General features: G+C 39.4%; 1 protein-coding gene across 2 annotated transcripts in view; it reads left to right on the top strand.

The window, feature by feature from the left end:
- The window catches only part of PRDM15 (PR/SET domain 15), a 55,798-nt gene extending 36,288 nt beyond the window's left edge, over positions 1-19,510 (top strand). The window contains exons 16-24 of one of the 2 annotated variants that reach the window (XM_063305329.1): positions 827-990; positions 1,985-2,064; positions 2,884-3,003; positions 5,845-5,976; positions 8,944-9,030; positions 9,559-9,734; positions 13,129-13,209; positions 15,831-16,040; positions 17,748-19,510. In XM_063305329.1, coding sequence (XP_063161399.1) covers positions 827-990; positions 1,985-2,064; positions 2,884-3,003; positions 5,845-5,976; positions 8,944-9,030; positions 9,559-9,734; positions 13,129-13,209; positions 15,831-16,040; positions 17,748-18,227 — 1,530 coding nt within the window. In that variant the 3' untranslated portion in view covers positions 18,228-19,510. The remainder of the gene's footprint in view (positions 1-826; positions 991-1,984; positions 2,065-2,883; positions 3,004-5,844; positions 5,977-8,943; positions 9,031-9,558; positions 9,735-13,128; positions 13,210-15,830; positions 16,041-17,747) is intronic. The other variant, XM_063305330.1, reaches the window with a different exon arrangement.
- Positions 19,511-20,482: the final 972 nt, after the last annotated feature.

Genomic DNA, 20,482 nt, shown 5'->3' on the forward strand with positions numbered 1-20,482 from the left:
TTATGGCAGTTCCAGGAGTCCCTTAGGCGAGGACTTCATGCTTCTCCTGCCCTGCATGAACTGCTGGCTCCATCCTGCTGGCTTCTCCCTGGCTGGGCCCAATGATTCTCTTCAGTAGACAAGGCTCTGCCACCCTGCCACACTGTCCTCCACTTCAACTCCCCCCACCTGCCTATCTCTGCTCCCCATCTCTGCCCTTTTGGCTGTCCTGAACTCCACCACCAATGTCTACCCTGCCACCCCCAGCTGACCTTTGCCATCTTCTTCCTCCCACTGCTGACAAGGTGCACCTGGCTGAGGTGGCTGCTGGGCCTCTGCAATGCCTTTGCAACGCCTCCATGAGGCCTCGCAACCCATCCACAATGCTTCTGCAGTGCCTCGGCAACATCTCCATGAGGCCTTCATGACACCTTGCAACACTTCCACAACATCTCTGGGGTTATAAATGTGGGCAGGCTGCCAAGCACCCAAATTTTGGCCACGTGACCATGGAGGCAATGCAATGGCCATAACTTCGAGGACTGGCCATAACTACCATTTGTCCAGCACCATCATAACTTCGAATGGTCACTGAACAAATGGTCATTAAGCGAGGACTACCTGTATATATTCCACTCTGAATATATTCTGCTATATTTTTAAAATACGTTTATTTTTGTGGAAGAGTTTTTGCAACAATAACCCAAAAAACAAACTAAACAAGAGTTAGACATGAGAGTGATCTTTATCATAGTAATTAGTATCCATAGCTGATAACAATACATATATTTCTAAAGGATCATCCCCTTTCCTTCAGTTGTGCATTCATGGCTGTTTCATTTTTCAGCTGACATTTGGCCGAGGTAAAGAGTATTTGAAACACATCATGGAAGTTCACAAAGAGAAGGGTTATGGTTGTAGCATCTGCAATAGACGCTTTGCTTTGAAGGCAACCTATCATGCTCATATGGTCATACATCGGGAGAACCTACCAGATCCCAATGTGCAGAAGTAAGCAAAAAAGTAATAGAGCTAAATTAAGTGCACTCTTAACAGTTATGCATGGGCAAATGTTGCATGAGAAACTATGCAAGGATTTTCATAATTGTAATGGTGAGCCCTTGCCAAGGTACAACAATTTGAGGGGAATGATGGGCTGTAAAATTGGCCTTTTATTTTTACTCGAAGTGAATTTATCTCTTGAAAAGAATTTTGCACATGTGCTGCACTGGTAATAACCAGTTTCCTTTTCATAGAAGAGAATAGATTTTTGAAAGGTAGTGCATCATGAGAGCCAGTTTGGTGTACTGGTTAAGACACTAGGCTAGAAACCAGGAGACTGGGTCCTACTCCTTCCTTAGGCACGAAGCCAGCTGGGTGACCTTGGGCCAGTCACACACACTCAGCCTTAGGAAGCAGGCAATGGCAAACCATTTCTGAAACCTTGCCAAGAAAACTGCAGGGACTAGTCCAGAGTCAATACTGACTCAAAGACACAGTTACACAAAAAAATAATCATAATAGTAGTGGGAAAAGAAGCTTGAAAATGCTTCTTCACTGATTTTATCAAGATATTGTGACTAGAGTATGCCTCAGAAATATGCCTCAGGTAACATCTCTACATGTAAGGAAAGGAAAAAGAGAATGAGAAACAACAGCTGACACTTCCAGGGTAGGAATTCATGCAGGAACTACATTCTTGAGAGTATCAAGCCAGCCCTTTTCACTTTGACATCTTGCTAGGTACGGTGGGACTGCCACTCCTGAAGGTCATGTTGGTGGAAAATCTGGGAACTGAGGTCCCAGCAAATACTGTGTTGAGGAAAGCTGAGCTATATAGGCAGTTATGTACTAAAATGTACAAGTAGGTTTTTGCACAGTTCCAAATGCTACGGTACAGTTATAAGCTGCATTTTTTTTCAAATAAAAATTCATATCTGAGATTATAGGGATGCAGATTGTCATACAAAGAATCTTACAAGTTGATCCTTATTTCCCATTTTAGATATATCCATCCATGTGAAATCTGTGGAAGGATTTTTAACAGCATAGGGAATTTAGAACGGCATAAACTTATTCATACAGGTAAATTCATCCTATTTCTGCTTTCTGAATAAGAAAGATTTTGTTCATCTTAATTCTGTAAATGAATTCTGTGGTTGGGAAAAGCTGATGAATAGTGATTTTTTTTGTATTTTTTGTATCTTTTTTTCTGAAAATCTTCCAAATGCCTGCATTTTGGAGGTGTGGATTAGAAGGATACTTATTCATTAATTACAGTGGAAGGGCAGTTCATGCTTTGCTGAATATTATTTTTTAAAATGGTAACTTTTGCCCACAGTTCTTGCTTCTGTTCTGTTCTGTTCAATTCATCCTTGCAAGGCAGACGGTGAGATGGTTTCACAACAGTCCAGAGGAAAAAACACTGTAGCTGGACAACTAGAAGAACTGGGTTTCCCTTCTGTAACTCCTGCTTAATTGGTTATTCCATCTGGATTCCATATAGAGTAGAAACTTGTTGTGGTTACATTTTTGCCCTCCAGCTTAGTATACTTCAATGTTTTAAAATACCTTATTGTTTGCTTCAGTCATTCTGATACTGTATTTTTAATCTCTCCTTCATACCAGGTATTCTTTTATTTTCATTTGTATCTTGCTACATTTTACAATTCTTTTTTTCAGTTCAGTTCTGTACAAAATTAAGGACACTTAGGTTTCCTTGTATCTGCTTTTGTCTTATTTCACACGTTTCTTTCAATTTTTTTTTTTTTTGAGAATAGGAAGGAGTTTTACTTTTTTTTTAATTTAAGGGGATATTTTTGTTTGCTTTTTTTTTAACTTGCCTCTGAAATACATTTTTCCAGTAGTCTTCTGTTTAAATAACAATTATTTTTTTGTGTGAAGGTGTGAAAAGTCATGCCTGTGAACAATGTGGTAAGTCATTTGCAAGGAAGGACATGTTAAAAGAACACATGAGAGTCCATGATAACATCCGAGAATATCTGTGTGCAGAATGTGGTAAAGGTATGGTATCTTATCTGTAAGGCATGAAAATATGAATTTCCTTGGATATTTAACTTAAATTACATCTCTCATAAAATACTAGATGTGAGCATTTAATTTTACGTGAAAATGTGATCGTGTACTGTAACATTCTGCTTCATTTCTGTTGGGTTTGTATGTGTTGTCCTAAGCACATTCTCACTGCTTCTGAAATGGAGTCAGGTATTATGGCTGCTGATGTTGATGCATTCATGGTTCAGGCCTTAATGGAATCTCAGCCACACAGTTGGCCTTACCATTAGGCAGAGTGAGGTAGCCACTTCAGAAAGCTGATTGTGAAAAAGCACCAACTATTAATTATCATGATCAATAAACAATTAATTATTAATAGTATTATTAAGAAATATTAATAGTATGGTTATTAATAATAAATATATTATTGATTGTTAATATATGTATTATATTTAGTGTTTTAGCAGTTGGGAGAGAGATGGGTATTTGTAAATTTTTCTGCTGTGGAGGGTAAAATAACATGGCCAGCTTTGGACCTGGAAGTAAACCAATTGCTGCTGAACCTTAAATATTAAAATGTCTTTTGTTGGCCCTGAACAAGTCTGACATAAAATCACTGGTATCAGCAAGGATCTCTGAGCATTTGGGGCTATAGAAATATATTACTTGTGTAATATGGTTGCCCTCATGATTTACAGTAAGCTAACCCACTCTTCAAAATAGTTGTAAAAATAAACGCAGGGTGAAGAACACTGTTCATCGCCTAGAGCTCATTGGATGAAACATAAGTTATCCAATCAATACTATACTGATAAGTTTAGTTTTTGATATCAGGCCTAAATATCTTTAACACTTCATATTTATTTCAGAGGAAGTCCCATTGATTTTGATTTCCAGATATTTTAATTACGCAGCCAAGATATATATAAGATACTATTGATTTTTAGAAATTGCACATAAGAATTGACTGAAGATAGCTAAGTGTTCTGATAAGAAGTAGGCTAAAGAGTGTTATTTCTCTCTATCCACTTACACATTTTGGTAATTTGCATCCATTGTATGAGCTTGTTTCCTTGAGTTTTCTATTTGCTCTACAGGCCTATTTACTCTATTTATCTATCTATATTTACTATCTCCATTTCTGTCTCTATCTCTAACTCTATTTTAGCCTTAATTGTATTAGTTAAAATATGTACTTTCCAACTTTGCAATATTATTTAATTTATTAAATTTATATGCCGCCCAATACCCAGTGACTCTGTATGGTTTACAAATTCTTAAAACATTTAAAAAGTAGAAATACAAAAAAACACAAAAACAACTCAGAACAAAAAAGAGATGGCAGAGAAAACAAACCTAGATAGGAACAAGGAAAAGGAAGAAAAGGAATGTCAACCATCTTCACCAAAGGCCTGGGCAAAGAGCTACTTCTTCAGGGCCCTTCAAATACCAGTAGGGTAGGGGCTGTTCAGATCTCAGGAGGAACCTCATTCCAGAGGGCAGGCACTGCAACATAGAAGGCACTCTTCTGGGGTCCCAATAGATGGCATTGTTTAATTGAGGGAACCCAGAGCATGCCAACCCTGCGAGATCAGACTGGCCAAGCAAATACCATAGGAAACAGGCATTCCCTCAAGTAACCAGGCCCTATGCTTTCTAGGGCTTCATAGGTAGTGACCAGCACCTTGAATCACACCCAGAAGGAAACTGGCAACCAGTGCAGCTCAGGTAGTCCTAATTTCATCTTTGACAGTGGGAGCTATCAGAGGGATATATGCATATTACTAGAAACAGGAAATCAGGAGAGATGAATTTCCCATTCAACAATTTACAGATGGGTTGGAAAATATATTATCCTGGCATTCACAGCCAGCAAGATGCCACATCCCATTCCTGCTTCACAGCATTCTCTGTAGAAGGGCAACAGTAGTCTTCCAATAAGGTCAGGAACCTTATTGGCAGACTACTGTTACTAGATACTTATAGAGTGACTCTGTGTTAAAACCACTTTTATAAAACATTATAGAATAGGTTAGTTTGCTTCTGTCAGAGACAGACTTTGGCTGCATTGGGTCACAGAGTGCCATATTTTTTAGATAAATACATCCCATGAATACTGTTCTAGTAGATCTCTTTCTTATCAGCTCCATCTCCAGTGAGTAAGAACAGTAATTAAATCTACTGTGGAGTACCTTTCTGGTCTTCAGAAGATGGGCCTAGCAGTCCCACCCTATTCAGAAGGGGAAATTGATTAAGAGAATATCCAGGTGACCCAAGGATAGAGATGCAAATGCTATTATCCATTGTTCTTCCATTCCCATGTGTCTTACCAGCTGCAAGTTTGTTGTTAGAGTGGAGTACACAATAAAAAAGCTGAAGTCAGTACATGAATGAAGGAAAGGGGTTTCTTCCACATACAGGAAGAAGCATTAAGCCATGCCTTCTAGCTAGAAGAGGTGGAGTTCAACCTTTCCTATCAGGTTCATCTTTTGGTGACCAGAAAGGCAGTTCATGGTAAGTCCAACTGCTGTTTTCTTGCACGTTCTTGAATGAAGAGAGCCAGTATGGCATAGTGGTTAAAGTGTTAGACTAGAACAGGGAGGCCCAGGGTCAAACTCATCCTCAGCAGTAGAGGTTCACTAGGTAATTTTAGGGCAGTCACTCAAATCTCAGCCCAACCTACTTCCCAGGTTCGCTGTGGGAAAAATCGGAGGAGAGGGTACTGTGTATGCTACCTTGAGCTCCTGGAGGAAGGCAAGATATAAATCTAACAATAAATTAAATATAACTAAATAAGGATCTTAAAATGGCTTGCCCACCATGTTTTAGCATAAAGTTTATTCCTTGCAGGCATGAAAACAAAGCATGCATTGCGGCACCACATGAAGCTTCATAAAGGGATAAAGGAGTACGAATGTATGGAATGCCATCGGAAATTTGCACAGAAAGTCAACATGCTTAAACATTATAAAAGGCACACAGGTGAGCCCCATTGATAGGAGCTTCATGGACCTTGCACAGAGTGAGTCAAATTGCCTGGATGTTGTTGGGTTTTAAATTAAAGTGATGTCAATTCTTTCTTACGGCAATTATACTCCATGTATCTTTAGGAGTAAATAGGTACAATTGTATACACAGAAAGTTGTTCCTAGGAAATGTCCAAAGAGTTTGAGCTTTTGGATTTTACATTTCTATATTTTTGACATTGCTATATACACATCTATAGAGAGTATAAAGGTTATAGTTAGCATTCTTTAACCAATATAAAGTGATTTTACTTAACATATTTCACTGTTCTGGGATAAATGTTATTTTTCCTGTACCATCTTCCTGCTATGAAGCCAGCAAAGTGATGAACCAAAATATTTATATTTATCTATATATACACACACACACAGTGTGTTTGTGTGTGCGTGTATAATACACTAAAATACAATAAATGATAACAGAAAATAACAATAAAAGCCAGTTTAAAGCAATACATTTTAGCATATTTTCTAAACTCCAGAGAATAGATTGAAAGGAGGAGTGAAAAGGATTGATTGCTAACATAAATGGAACAACTGATAAGAGTTGATAAGAGGCTGAATGGTGATATTTGGATTTTTGAAACATGTGAGAGAATTCTACAGCCTAATAGGATGAAGACCTGAAGTCTTCACCCTACGAAGCAGTTGAAAAATACCCCCTTGGTCAGTAAATTTCATTTGTCTTATCTCTGATTTAAGGGCTTCACACTTTAATCTTTAAGGCATCCTAAAAACAGGTTGTCCTTCGGTGGAAAACCCAGAAATTGCAGGGTATAAGCTACACTGGGAATTTGAAAACACGTCTTGGAAAAAGTCAGTAAGAAACAACTTCCATGCTATTTCTAAGAAATCATTATGGATGTGCTCATATAGTTTCTAGGAACTGGGCTCAGCTTGAAGAAGACTTGAATACCCATGAATGTGAATATCTCTTTCTGGAGTTTCTCATTCTTTGCTTTCACTCCAATATCATCTATGTATTTAAAAATATTTGGCTCTCCTTTCAGGTGATGTTCCATTATAGTTTGCAAAAACAAGATCATACATAGAATATAACAATATTAACAGTGAAAACATATCAAAATACTTTTATGGGATAGCCATGTATCCACCTGACACCAATAATAACATATCTGTTATACAGCCTTGAGGAAGGAGTTCTGTAAATGGAATGACATTGCTAAGAAAGGTCTCTTGCTCTCACTGCCTGGTTGCCCCATGTTACCTCAAATGGTGCACCTAGAAAGGACTCTCGAAAGATGTTTTCAGTTTACAAACAGGTTGGTTATAAGAGTTACTGTAGAAAGTATAGGAATTTAAAGAAAAGGCTGCCAGTTGTGAAATGTGCTCAGAAATAGATCAAAAGCAGGGCAAGTTCTTTCAGTACCAGCAAGATATATTCCTGAAGATATTCTCAGCTATCAGCTCAGCAGATGTATTTTCAACTTAATGGATTTTTTAAAATAGCCTTTAGAGGCAGGCAGACCCAAGGGGAATGCATTAGAAAACCAATCCTAGATATTAGAGCTCCGTGCAACAGTTGGTTCTCACTGGTCAATATTCAGGCGGCCACCATATAACCAACCAACTGCAGACTTCCCCTTGTCAGTGAAGAAAGCCCTCTCCTGTATATCATAAGGCAATGAGAAGGCCTCAGACAGTCTCTACCATAGCATTGCCAGAATTTTGTCCCATTATTCTTTCACCTTAATACATCCTGCTAAAGAGAATTCTGTGAATTTGTGCTTGGGGAAAATTATTTTCATTTGCAGGAGCTACCAAAATCCTGAGAGGCTTTCTGGACTTTCAGCAATAAACTCTCATGGCCTTCCTGAAATCCCATTTTGGGTCCCTCCCCACCCCAATTCTTTCCATGATTTCAAAAACCTGCCAGGATGGTTTCTGTAATTTTGTGCAAGGAAACAGAAAACCAGAAGTTAAGTCTTGAAAAAAAAACACAATGCTGTTATAACTAAACCAAATAGGACTATCTCTCTGTCCCTTCTAGTGAAATGAAACCTCCCAAAAAATGTTAAAAGTGCTTCCCTGCCAACAAAGGGTTTTCCATCCTTCCTTTGGAGAAAGAGATCGAGTCCAAAAGACAAACTGCTTATCTCTGAGCTTGGTTGTTTTCCTGCAGATGTTTCGTTACCCGACTAGGTAATAGCTTCAATGCTAGAAGGGAGTGGGCTGTGCTCTCTGTTTATATGCAGTAGTTTGCCCTGGCAGTGTTGCTGGGGGTGTTGTTTTCTTCTTGGTAGTTCCTTGATTAGGCTGCCGATCACCGCTTGATTGTTTGTCTGAGCTGGCAGCCCCTCGATTAGCGCACGCGCGTGTTTGCCGCTTGATTGTTTGGCGGCGGGGCACCATCGGCGGGCAAACAATCAAGTGGTAAACAATGCCCTGATCAAGGAACTACCAACTCAGATAAAACATCTGTACTTCTGTAACAAAACATCTGGAGGAAAGTAAACAAGCTCAGAGAACACCAAGGACTTCACAGTTCAACCCTAAGAATACTTACATTCTTTTCTATTGAAACTGCTTATCTGCAGAAACTCATACCCTATCAAGTTGGAGTTTGGGTTTATTGTCCTTAATCATACTAAATTGAACATTTCCAATTCAGTACTGACACTTGAGCCTTCTGAAACCAATGAAAGAGCAAAAGTAGGATGAAATTAGTATGGTACTAAGAGCAGTTACCTCAAGTCCCAATGTTTTTCTCCAGCACTGCATCCCAGAACTTTTGTCCCTTCCCTCCCTCCTTCCTCACCATTTACAATGCTACTGTGCAAACAGTTACATAACTCTTTCAATACTAAAGAAAGGCATATCTTTCATTAGGTGTGATTTTATATTTGTTTTATGGCCCTATAAGAAGATCATTATTTTGGTATTTACCATGGTTTCTAATTAGCAGGGATCAAAGATTTCATGTGTGAGCTCTGCGGAAAGACCTTTAGTGAGAGGAACACAATGGAAACCCATAAACTAATTCACACAGGTAAATGCTACAATATTAATCCTAAAATCAAAGTAGGTCTTCCTCATCTTTTACATTCTTCTGCCTTTTTTGATTCCACATTAATCAGTTAATAAATGCCTGCTTCTTGAATAAATATAACATATTTTGTTTACATTCTGCATCCTTCTTCCCTGAACTGGTGCTTTTGGAAAGTGTTGTACTGCAATGTTCAGCTGTGCTGTTGATTATTCTGTCTAGGAATCCTGCAAATTTAGTCCCCAAACATCAGGCAAATACCAGGTTGAGGAAGCTGTTCTGCACCAAGAATGGGGAGCCCATAGTCTTCCAGATGTTGTTAAATTAATATCCCCAGCATCACTAGTCAACTGCCATCCTAGTTGAAGCTGCTAGGATTGGTAGTTCAGAATAGTTTACAGGGCCATAGGTTCCCTGTTCCATTTTTTCACCATGAAATTCTTCTTTAAAAAATGCTGGAATTGAAGTCCCCAAAAATTGAGTATTACAAACTGTGCTTAAATATTAATGATAAATGTTTTGTTTTACTAGTGGGGAAGCAGTGGACGTGCTCAGTGTGTGATAAAAAGTATGTCACAGATTACATGCTTCAGAAGCACATCCAGCTGACTCACGATAAAGTAGAAGCCCAGAATTGTCAACTCTGTGGGACAAAGGTTTCTACCAGAGCTTCAATGAGCCGTCACATGAGAAGAAAACACCCAGAGGTGAGTATAGTGACAGGTTAACAGATAAGAATTTTTGCTGACTTCCTATGAGACACATAACAAATATAGATTCTTGTTCTGGGGCACTAATAACAGTCTTGCTTGTTTTCCTGTGATGCTTACATCTGTTATTATCATCTTAATAACGCTAATTCCTAATGCAGTGTATGCTGCCCATGGTTAAAGACCACATGGATCATGGTTTTTATTTTGGCAGAAATAGAAAGGAATAATTCCTAGTATTTTCAAGTTAACTTAAAATAGAAAGTCAACTTCTCCTGATACAGTATCTGAAGACTCTAATTTGGGGGTCTTTTGTCTAAATATTCTGGTATTTTAAGTTTTGTCTTAGGTCGCTTTTTAACAAGAAGAGAAAGAACCACATACTCCAGTGGATATTCAAAATATTTAAGACATACACATGAAAAGAACCAATTTAGAGCAGTATTTTTTTTCCCCTTTGCATTTTCACTGCCCTCATCCATAAGCTCCAGCAACATATGCACCAAAAGATATAACACTTTGCTACAAGCAGATGCTTGTACTTCTACAGCCAGCTTGGATGGAAACAGTTCTGGGAGGAAAGGACCTCAAAAGTAGCTGTGGAAAGACCCTTCCTTTTCTTTCTTTGGTACAGAACAATGGAATGGCTGTTACTAGCTGCTAGAAGAAAGAAGAAATCATGGCTATTGGTTTCAGTTGAAAAATAGACTTGGTCCTACTTTTCTATCTTTCCTGGCTCTCCACAGTATGCTTCCTTGCTTGCTTGCTTGCTTTTGTTGTTGTTTATTCATTCAGTCGCTTCCGACTCTTCGTGACTTCATGGACCAGCCCATGCCAGAGCTTCCTGTCGGTCGTCAACACCCCCAGCTCCCCCAGGGACAAGTCTGTCACCTCTAGAATATCATCTATCCATCTTGCCCTTGGTCGGCCCCTCTTCCTTTTGCCTTCCACTCTCCCTAGCATCAGCATCTTCTCCAGGGTGTCCTGTCTTCTCATTATGTGGCCAAAGTATTTCAGTTTTGCCTTTAATATCATTCCCTCAAGTGAGCAGTCTGCCTTGATTTCCTGGAGGAAGGACTGGTTTGATCTTCTTGCAGTCCAAGGCACTCTCAGAATTTTCCTCCAACACCACAGTTCAAAAGCATCGATCTTCCTTCTCTCAGCCTTCCTTATGGTCCAGCTCTCGCAGCCATACGTTACTACTGGGAATACCATTGCTTTAACTATGCGGACCTTTGTTGTCAGTGTGATGTCTCTGCTCTTAACTATTTTATCAAGATTTGTCATTGCTCTTCTCCCAAGGATTAAGTGTCTTCTGATTTCCTGACTGCAGTCAGCATCTGCAGTAATCTTCACACCTAGAAATACAAAGTGTTTCACTGCCTCTACATTTTCTCCCTCTATTTGCCAGTTATCAATCAAGCTGGTTGCCATAATCTTGGTTTTTTTGAGGTTTAGCTGCAAGCCAGCTTTTGCACTTTCTTCTTTCACCTTCATCATAAGGCTCCTCAGTTCCTCTTCACTTTCAGCCATCAAAGTGGTATCATCTGCATATCTGAGATTGTTAATGTTTCTTCCAGCGATGTTAACTCCAGCCTTGGATTCCTCAAGCCCAGCACGTCACATGATGTGTTCTGCATACAAGTTGAATAGGTAGGGTGAGAGTATAGAACCCTGCCGTACTCCTTTCCCAATCTTAAACCAGTCCGTTGTTCCGTGGTCTGTTCTTACCGTTGCTACTTGGTCGTTATACAGATTCCTCAGGAGGCAGACAAGATGACTTGGTATCCCCATACCACTAAGAACTTGCCACAATTTGTTATGGTCCACACAGTCAAAGGCTTTAGAATAGTCAATAAAACAGGAATAGATGTTTTTCTGAAACTCCCTGGCTTTTTCCATTATCCAGCGGATATTGGCAATTTGGTCCCTAGTTCCTCTGCCTTTTCTAAACCCAGCTTGTACATCTGGCAATTCTCGCTCCATGAATTGCTGAAGTCTACCTTGCAGGATCTTGAGCATTACCTTGCTGGCATGTGAAATAAGTGCCACTGTTCGATAGTTTGAACATTCTTTAGTGTTTCCCTTTTTTGGTATGGGGATATAAGTTGATTTTTTCCAATCTGATGGCCATTCTTGTGTTTTCCAAATTTGCTGGTGTATAGCATGTATTACCTTTACAGCATCATTTCACAAGATTTTGAACAATTCAGCTGGGATACCGTCGTCTCCTGCTGCCTTGTTGTTAGCAATGCTTCTTAAGGCCCATTCAACCTCACTCTTCAGGATGTCTGGCTCTAGCTCACTGACCACACCATCAAAGCTATCCCCTATATTGTTATCCTTCCTATACAGGTCTTCCGTATATTCTTGCCACCTTTTCTTGATCTCTTCTTCTTCTGTTAGGTCCTTGCCAACTTTGTTTTTGATCATACCCATTTTTGCCTGGAATTTACCTCCAATGTTTCTAATTTTCTGGAAGAGGTCTCTTGTCCTTCCTATTCTGTTGTCTTCTTCCACTTCCACGCATTGCTTGTTTAAAAATAATTCCTTATCTCTTCTGGCTAACCTCTGGAATTTTGCATTTAATTGGGCATATCTCCCCCTATCACTGTTGCCTTTTGCTTTCCTTCTTTCTTGGGCTACTTCTAGTGTCTCAGCAGACAGCCATTTTGCCTTCTTGAATTTCTCTTTCTTTGGGATGTATTTTGTTGCCGCCTCCTGACCAATGTTGCGAACTACTGTCCATAGTTCTTCCGGGACCCTATCTACTAAGTCCAGTCCCTTAAATCTATTCTTCACCTCCACTGCATATTCCTTAGGACTATTCGTGAGCTCATACCTAGCTGATCTGTGGGTCTTCCCTAATCTCTTTAGTCTGATCCTAAATTGTGCAATAAGAAGTTTGTGATCTGAACTACAGTCAGCTCCAGGTCTTGTTTTTACCGACTGTATAGATGTCCACCACCTTTGGCTGCAAAGGATGTAGTCAATCTGATTTCGGTGTTGTCCATCTGGTGAAGTCCATGTATAAAGCCGTCTCTTCGGTTGTTGGAAGAGAGTGTTTGTTATGTGGAGTGACTTGTCTTGGCAAAATTCTATCAGCCTGTGTCCTGCTTCGTTTTGTTCTCCCAGGCCATGCTTAGCTGTAATTCCAGGTGTTATCTGACTGCCCACCTTCGCATTCCAGTCTCCTGTGATGAAAATAATGTCTCTTACTTACTTATTTATTTTTATCCCACCTTTATTATTTTTATAAATAGCTCAAGGCAGCGAACATACCTAATACTCCTTCCTCCTCCTATTTTATCCCACCACAGCAACCCTGTGAGTAACTAACCTTTGTGCATAACTGCAGAATAATCCTGCTTTGGTTATGTTGTATTTCCAGGTCCTTTCAGTTAGGATTGATGATTTGGAGCAGCTGTCAGAGACCACAACCGTTGATGCTTCATCTATAGGAATTGTGCAGGTAAAGGTCACGTGTAGGCAGATACAATGTTGTATTCAATCTCATGTTTTCATACTGTATAATAAAGGGAAAGCCCAGAGCTTGCAAAAAGAATTGGCCAAGCGTGCATGCTCAGGGATTCTCAGGAATTTATTTCAGAATACAGATTTTTAGCCTATGGATAAAAATTTGAAAATCCAGTATCAAAAACGAGTTATTTTTTATACTAGACAAGATATGTATTGATGGCATACAGTTTTACTGTTTGTTGAATATGAATACCGGTAATGAAATATGGACATCCTGAAGCACTCTTGAGTGGGCCTTAAGAAGCATTGCTAATAACAAGGCAGCAGGAGACGACGGCATCCCAGCTGAACTGTTCAAAATCTTGCAAGATGATGCTGTCAAGGTAATGCATGCTATATGCCAGCAAATTTGGAAAACACAAGAATGGCCATCAGATTGGAAAAAATCAACTTATATCCCCATACCAAAAAAGGGGAACACTAAAGAATGTTCAAACTATCAAACAGTGGCACTCATTTCACATGCCAGTAAGGTAATGCTCAAGATCCTGCAAGGTAGACTTCAGCAATTCATGGAGCGAGAATTGCCAGATGTACAAGCTGGGTTTAGAAAAGGCAGAGGAACTAGGGACCAAATTGCCAATATCCGCTGGATAATGGAAAAAGCCAGGGAGTTTCAGAAAAACATCTATTCCTGTTTTATTGACTATTCTAAAGCCTTTGTGTGGACCATAACAAATTGTGGCAAGTTCTTAGTGGTATGGGGATACCAAGTCATCTTGTCTGCCTCCTGAGGAATCTGTATAACGACCAAGTAGCAACGGTAAGAACAGACCACGGAACAACGGACTGGTTTAAGATTGGGAAAGGAGTACGGCAGGGCTGTATACTCTCACCCTACCTATTCAACTTGTATGCAGAACACATCATGTGACGTGCTGGGCTTGAGGAATCCAAGGCTGGAGTTAACATCGCTGGAAGAAACATTAACAATCTCAGATATGCAGATGATACCACTTTGATGGCTGAAAGCGAAGAGGAACTGAGGAGCCTTATGATGAAGGTGAAAGAAGAAAGTGCAAAAGCTGGCTTGCAGCTAAACCTCAAAAAAACCAAGATTATGGCAACCAGCTTGATTGATAACTGGCAAATAGAGGGAGAAAATGTAGAAGCAGTGAAAGACTTTGTATTTCAAGGTGCGAAGATTACTGCGGATGCTGACTGCAGTCAGGAAATCAGAAGACGTTTAATCCTTGGGAGAAGAGCAATGACAAATCTCGATCAAATAATTAAGAGCAGAGACATCACACTGACAACAAAGGTCCGCATAGTTAAAGCAATGGTGTTCCCTGTAGTAACATATGGCTGCGAGAGCTGGACCATAAGGAAGGCTGAGAGAAGGAAGATCGATGCTTTTGAACTGTGGTGTTGGAGGAAAATTCTGAGAGTGCCTTGGACTGCAAGAAGATCAAACCAGTCCATCCTCCAGGAAATCAAGGCAGACTGCTCACTTGAGGGAATGATATTAAAGGCAAAACTGAAATACTTTGGCCACATAATGAGAAGACAGGACACCCTGGAGAAGATGCTGATGCTAGGGAGAGTGGAAGGCAAAAGGAAGAGGGGCCAACCAAGGGCAAGATGGATGATATTCTAGAGGTGATGGACTCGTCACTGGGGGAGCTGGGGGTGTTGACGACCGACAGGAAGCTCTGGCATGGGCTGGTCCATGAAGTCACGAAGAGTCAGAAGCGACTAAATGAATAAACAACAACAATGAAATATGAACAATCATATGTGTTTAAATTAAGGACCATGGATCTAGGATTCCTAGGGATGTCAGCTCTTCCACCACTACAGTTTTAGATAAGAGACATCTTCGTCACTTCTTTGAGGAGGTTCATAGGGAATTCAATAACAGAAAAACCACAAATCTGTTGTATTTTAAAAAATCAACAGTTTTCTTGTATAGTAATATTTTACGGATTAGACCATAGTTTATCATATGCATTAAATATTTCCCTTGGTTAGCAGGTACAGACAAATGCTAATTTAAACAATGGGGGCAGAAGGGTAGGAGATGCAAGAGGTGTCATTTGTGATATTTTTATTTATTTCTTAGATTTATATCCCGCCTTCCCTTCAGGAGTTCAAGGCGGCAGTCATAGCACTCCCTCCAAATTTTCCCCACAACCACCATCACTCTGGCAGGTAGGTTGGGCTGAAGAAGCTGACCAGCCCAAAGTCACCCACTGAGGTTCTGTGGCTGAGGAGGGACTTGAACTTGGGTCCTAATTCACCACCTCAGCTACTACATCACATTGGCTCTCTTTCTGTTAGATTTCTATAATTATGTTGAATAGATATGCAAGAGAGACACAATTATCATTTATAGCAGGGGTAGTTAGCAAGAATACAATCTTAGTAGCTTTTGGGCTATTTTAGTATGAGAAATGTCTTGGTTGAGTCTTAAACAAGTAGAATCAAGGTTATTTATAATTTTCTAATCCCATTTCAAATGAGAGTTTATCATGAAATTCATTTATTGAAATAATTGTACTGAAGTAAATGAGAAAGATGATAATTGAATTTCATTAAAATGTTTTCCTATAGCCAGATCTAGCTCTGGAACAGAGTGAATTACCAGAAGGGAAGCATGCAAAAGCTCATAAACGAGGTCATAAACAGAAGCACAAGCCTGGTGAAGAGGAGGAAACACAAGTGCCTGAGGATTCTGCCTTCACTGAATATACAGAAAAAGAAGTGGAATTTACAGGAAATGTAGGTGATGAAACTAATTCAGCTGTGCAAAGCATTCAACAGGTGAGTGCCATTTACAAACCAAAAAATGGGATAGGAACTAGCTAAAAAAATATAGAGGCTAGTAGCAAATATTTTAATGCATGGCATTTGCACAATGATGTTTAAGAATTTATGAATGGATTTGCAAAATGTGCATATTGTAAGTGAAAGAGAGAAAGGGGAAATCATTAAATGTTATGATTGTATTATGTCACTGTGTATATGCTCCCTCAGTGGAGGAATTCACTCCAATCAGAGCAAATAATACTTATTTTGGGGAGAAAAGAAAGCTTGTCCTCTGCTGAAATAGTCACCCCACATGCAGTAGGGCACATGCTAGATTTGGTAGTCTGTCCGGCTAGTGTTTGCGTATTGAAACGGAAGATTTCTGTAATTCTGTTGCCACGGACCGTACTCTCACTAGTCAGTTTTAGACTGGCAGCTGCTATAAATCTCTACGGGATGGAGGACTGTTGAAAATGGTGCTAATTATTTACCTGAATGCACTTGGGGAGTTTTCCACCTCATCTATCAGTGATGGTGTTGAAGCCCTGGGTAATATTTGGAATACAGAAATAGACCAGGTGGTTGGCACTATTGCTCCAAAATGGCCTCTTCCCTCTTGCAGAACTCAGTCAGCACTTTTGTTTATTGAGTGGTGAAGTGGATAAGGAGAGGGTTGGAGTGCAAATGGAAGAACTCATGTAACAAATTGAATCAAAAACAGAGAGAGGCTCTTTTTAAGGTCTGTTTGAAATCCTACTCCGTGGCAGAGGGTGCAGAGAAGAGGCTTATTTCTTTGTTCCCATTGTGTCTGCACAGAACAGGCTAGTGATGCTTATCCATAGTGTGAGGCATCACTTCCATCATGATGTTGGGGGAGGAGAGCCAGAATAGTCAGTCTTTTGGTGAGCAATTTTCATCGTTCTTTGCAAACAAAGTTGATTGGATTCACTTCAGTTTGGATACCAGTATTAGGCTAGTTATTAGGGAGGCAATTTTTTTTTTTTCATAGCTGGGTTTACTCGTTGCACTTAGCCATAGTTTGTTGAACCATGACTTGCTGAGTAAACCACAATTAGGTGAGTTCACACTACTTTCTAAGCACTTTGTCATTGTCTGGAGGCATAGTGGCTGGGCTTATAGAATACATTAATCCAAAATCAAACAAGCCACATTGTGGTTTTATGTGATGTGATAATTCATTCTTTAACACTTATAGTTAATTAAAGCTACTACCATACTACCTTAGAATGTAATTGTAATTTTATGTAATACTTACAAAGTTACCTTGACCCAGAAATAATCAGATCATTTTGTGTAGGAAAATGTTTAAATTTCAGCTACAGTCAGAGGAGAATTTGGGAAATGGGAAGAGGATCCTATTTCATCTATTTTATTCAGCGTGAATTTTGCCTTTAGTTTTTATGGAAACTTGACTGAGTCCATTTGTGAACTGCTAACAGGATGAATACTCCCCAAGGAAATTCATTTGAAATCTACATTTTATTAGCACGAAGCTTGAGTAATCAATAATGCCTTCAGCCCTTAGTGTAGTGATAAAGGTCAAAGAGAAGATCTTGTGTGATCATATTTATCAAATCTTTTTGTTCAGCACTGGATTAAATTATTCCATCCTAACATATATATGGCCTATATTTCTGGTTCTAATGATCACATTGATAATTGCAACCCTATCAGTGCTAATTTTCATCCCTCTTTTTTCAGGTGGTGGTGACCCTTGGAGATCCAAATGTGTCAGCTCCTTCTAGCTCCGTTGGTCTGACCAATATTAGTGTTACTCCGATCACTACTGCTGCTGGAACCCAATTTACAAATCTACAACCTGTGGCTGTAGGTCACCTTGCCACTCCTGAACGCCAACTGCAGCTAGACAATTCTATTCTCACAGTGACATTTGATACAGTCACTGGTTCTGCCATGGTGCATGGTAACCGCCAAAATGATATCCAGATACAATCACAGCCCGAAGCAACCAACCCCCAGTCAGTAGCCCATTTTATAAACCTAACAACTCTGGTGAACTCCATTGCTCCATTAGGAAGCCAAATAGCAGAACAGCATCCCTTAACATGGAGAGCAGTGCCTCAAACTGATGTCCTGCAGACACAGGCCCAGCCATCCCAACCACAGGCAGGGCAGCAGCAGGTTCAACCTGAACAGCAGCAGCAAATGTACAGCTACTAACTTATACTTGAAAGAAGACAACCAACCTCTGAATGGGTTTGCAGATGCCCATTGGACGCTAAACCTAAATCAATTGCTGGAAACCAAACATATGGGGAATAAAAGGCTTACGCTATGAAATGTATGCTGATATTAACCCAGCAACTGGAAATACTGAGGCCTTGAGAATTTCATACTCTTAGAGAAATGATTGTTACTTCAGCAAAGTATGGGCACTATCAGCTGTTAATCAGGAAACAGGTGTGAGGCAGGTTTCAAGAGAGTTGAGATCAATTAACAAACAGGTGGAGTAATAAATAGTAAATGCAATTACACTGTTTTTTTAAAAATGCAGAGTAAGAATGCTTCAATGTAAAGATAGCATATGCCTGCTAGTGGGGTGCAAGAGCCTAATTGAGCAAAAAATTTTTTTTTAAGTTTTGCTTTTGCTTCCATAGACCAATCCATTGAATCTAATGGAACAAAGTGGGTGGAAGTAGGGTGAGGATAGTCTGTGATGTGAAATGTGCCTCGTTTCATGAATCATTTCCATTGTAGTGATGGAGAAACCATTCTATGCATACGACAACATGGGATGTTACCTGAAATTAGATAGTCTGATGTTAAAGCAACATTTATGGTCTCTTACCTAGTAGAATTAAAACCTGAATCCATCTTGTTGTGATCTAAATCCGTAATGAGATAATATATTTACAAAACTGCTTGCTGATTAATATAGTGCTTATCTAATAGATGGAAAGCAGTTCTTCCCATTGAAATTGATTTGCCAGTTGGTCATTAATTCACCAATTTGTCTGTTCTATCATGTCATAAATATTTGGGTCTGGGTGGGTGAAAGGTCATTTTTCCATAATACCCTTTGTACTTCATTTGGTGTTCCTGGCAGATACTTGCAAATTGAGGGACCTTTTCTAAATTGACATCACATATCCACTTGTATCATTTGTAATAACTGATAAATGGGTTCTGCTTCTGGGAAAAAAAATGCATAGGAGCTTACTACCCAGGTGCAAGTAAGAGTATTATATCCATTGCAACGGATGTTGACTACAAAGAGGCAGATTGAACTAATGCTAAAGAAAAACATTTGTCTAGAGCAACAAACTTGGTAGAAAACTTGTAGAAAACTTGTGTTATCTACTCAAACTAAAGGAAACATTTCTGAGCCCTTACATGTTGTATCTGCCTGACATACTGTTGTTAAATCCCAGTTCAGTATATATCATCTGTGTATGCTCATAAAATAAAGGAGAGTAGCCCAATGGTTGATGGGAAAAAATGAATATATCTTGGCTTTGCATTTGTGAACAGCACTTCTTCCTAGGCAGCTGGTGAGGGACATATGTTCAAACTATTCTCCATATGTTGACCAATGGTTTTCTTAAAGCTATTTCTGATAACAAATGGATTTTGCTATTGGCAAAAAATCTTTTCTAACCTAGTACTTTAGTTATATGTCTGGATTATAAAAATTAATCAATTAATGCTAAGGAAATGCAAGTGAAACTGGCAGCTAATTATTATAATGTGGAGTGTCCTATTCAGAACACTAAGCAGCAGTGCCTGTTTTTATTCCATTCTGTCTTGCCCCACTCTACTTCTATTAGTTTATGCCCAGTAAGTTTACCTGCCCCATCTTTTTTTAAATTCTAAAAATGTGAAGTTTCTCCAAGCCTACTGATATCTTCCTCTTCTGCCATTTTGGCTACAAAAGAATCAATACATGGAAAATAAATTTGGTACTAGTACATAAAATGTTTTGTTATTGTCAAAGAATTCAAGTTGGGTGCTCCAACCTTTTCCAACTTTCCATCCAGATTTTCTTTGCTCACTCTTCCTAATATGCACATTGCAGGGTAGACAACAATCTTGATATTTAGCACTTGTTGTCAGCCCCACCAGGTAGAGCAGACCAGGAACCAACTCCACAGGAAGGCTAAGACTACTTTTATTGAGGTTGGCTATAATAACAGAACCTTGCAAGTCTGACTGTGATGTACCTCCTCCCCTCCTTATACCCATGTGAATTATAGAAGTGTCTGAGCTGTTTCTGCTTGTTTTGGACTTAGATATGTTTTTTTCCCTCATTGCTTTGGTAATGGATCTTGCCTATCTCTGTCAAGTTCATTTTCCTTACTCTTTCTACTGATCTACCTCAGAAGCAGGAGCAGTGTTCAACCTCTGGATTCCAAATTCTCTTTGTCTACCCTGCCCCCAAGCCACTGTCTGACTTAAGGCCAGGGAATCGCAGAATC

Source organism: Candoia aspera, chromosome 5 (genome assembly GCF_035149785.1).
Source record: "Candoia aspera isolate rCanAsp1 chromosome 5, rCanAsp1.hap2, whole genome shotgun sequence".
Lineage (NCBI taxonomy): Eukaryota > Metazoa > Chordata > Lepidosauria > Squamata > Boidae > Candoia > Candoia aspera.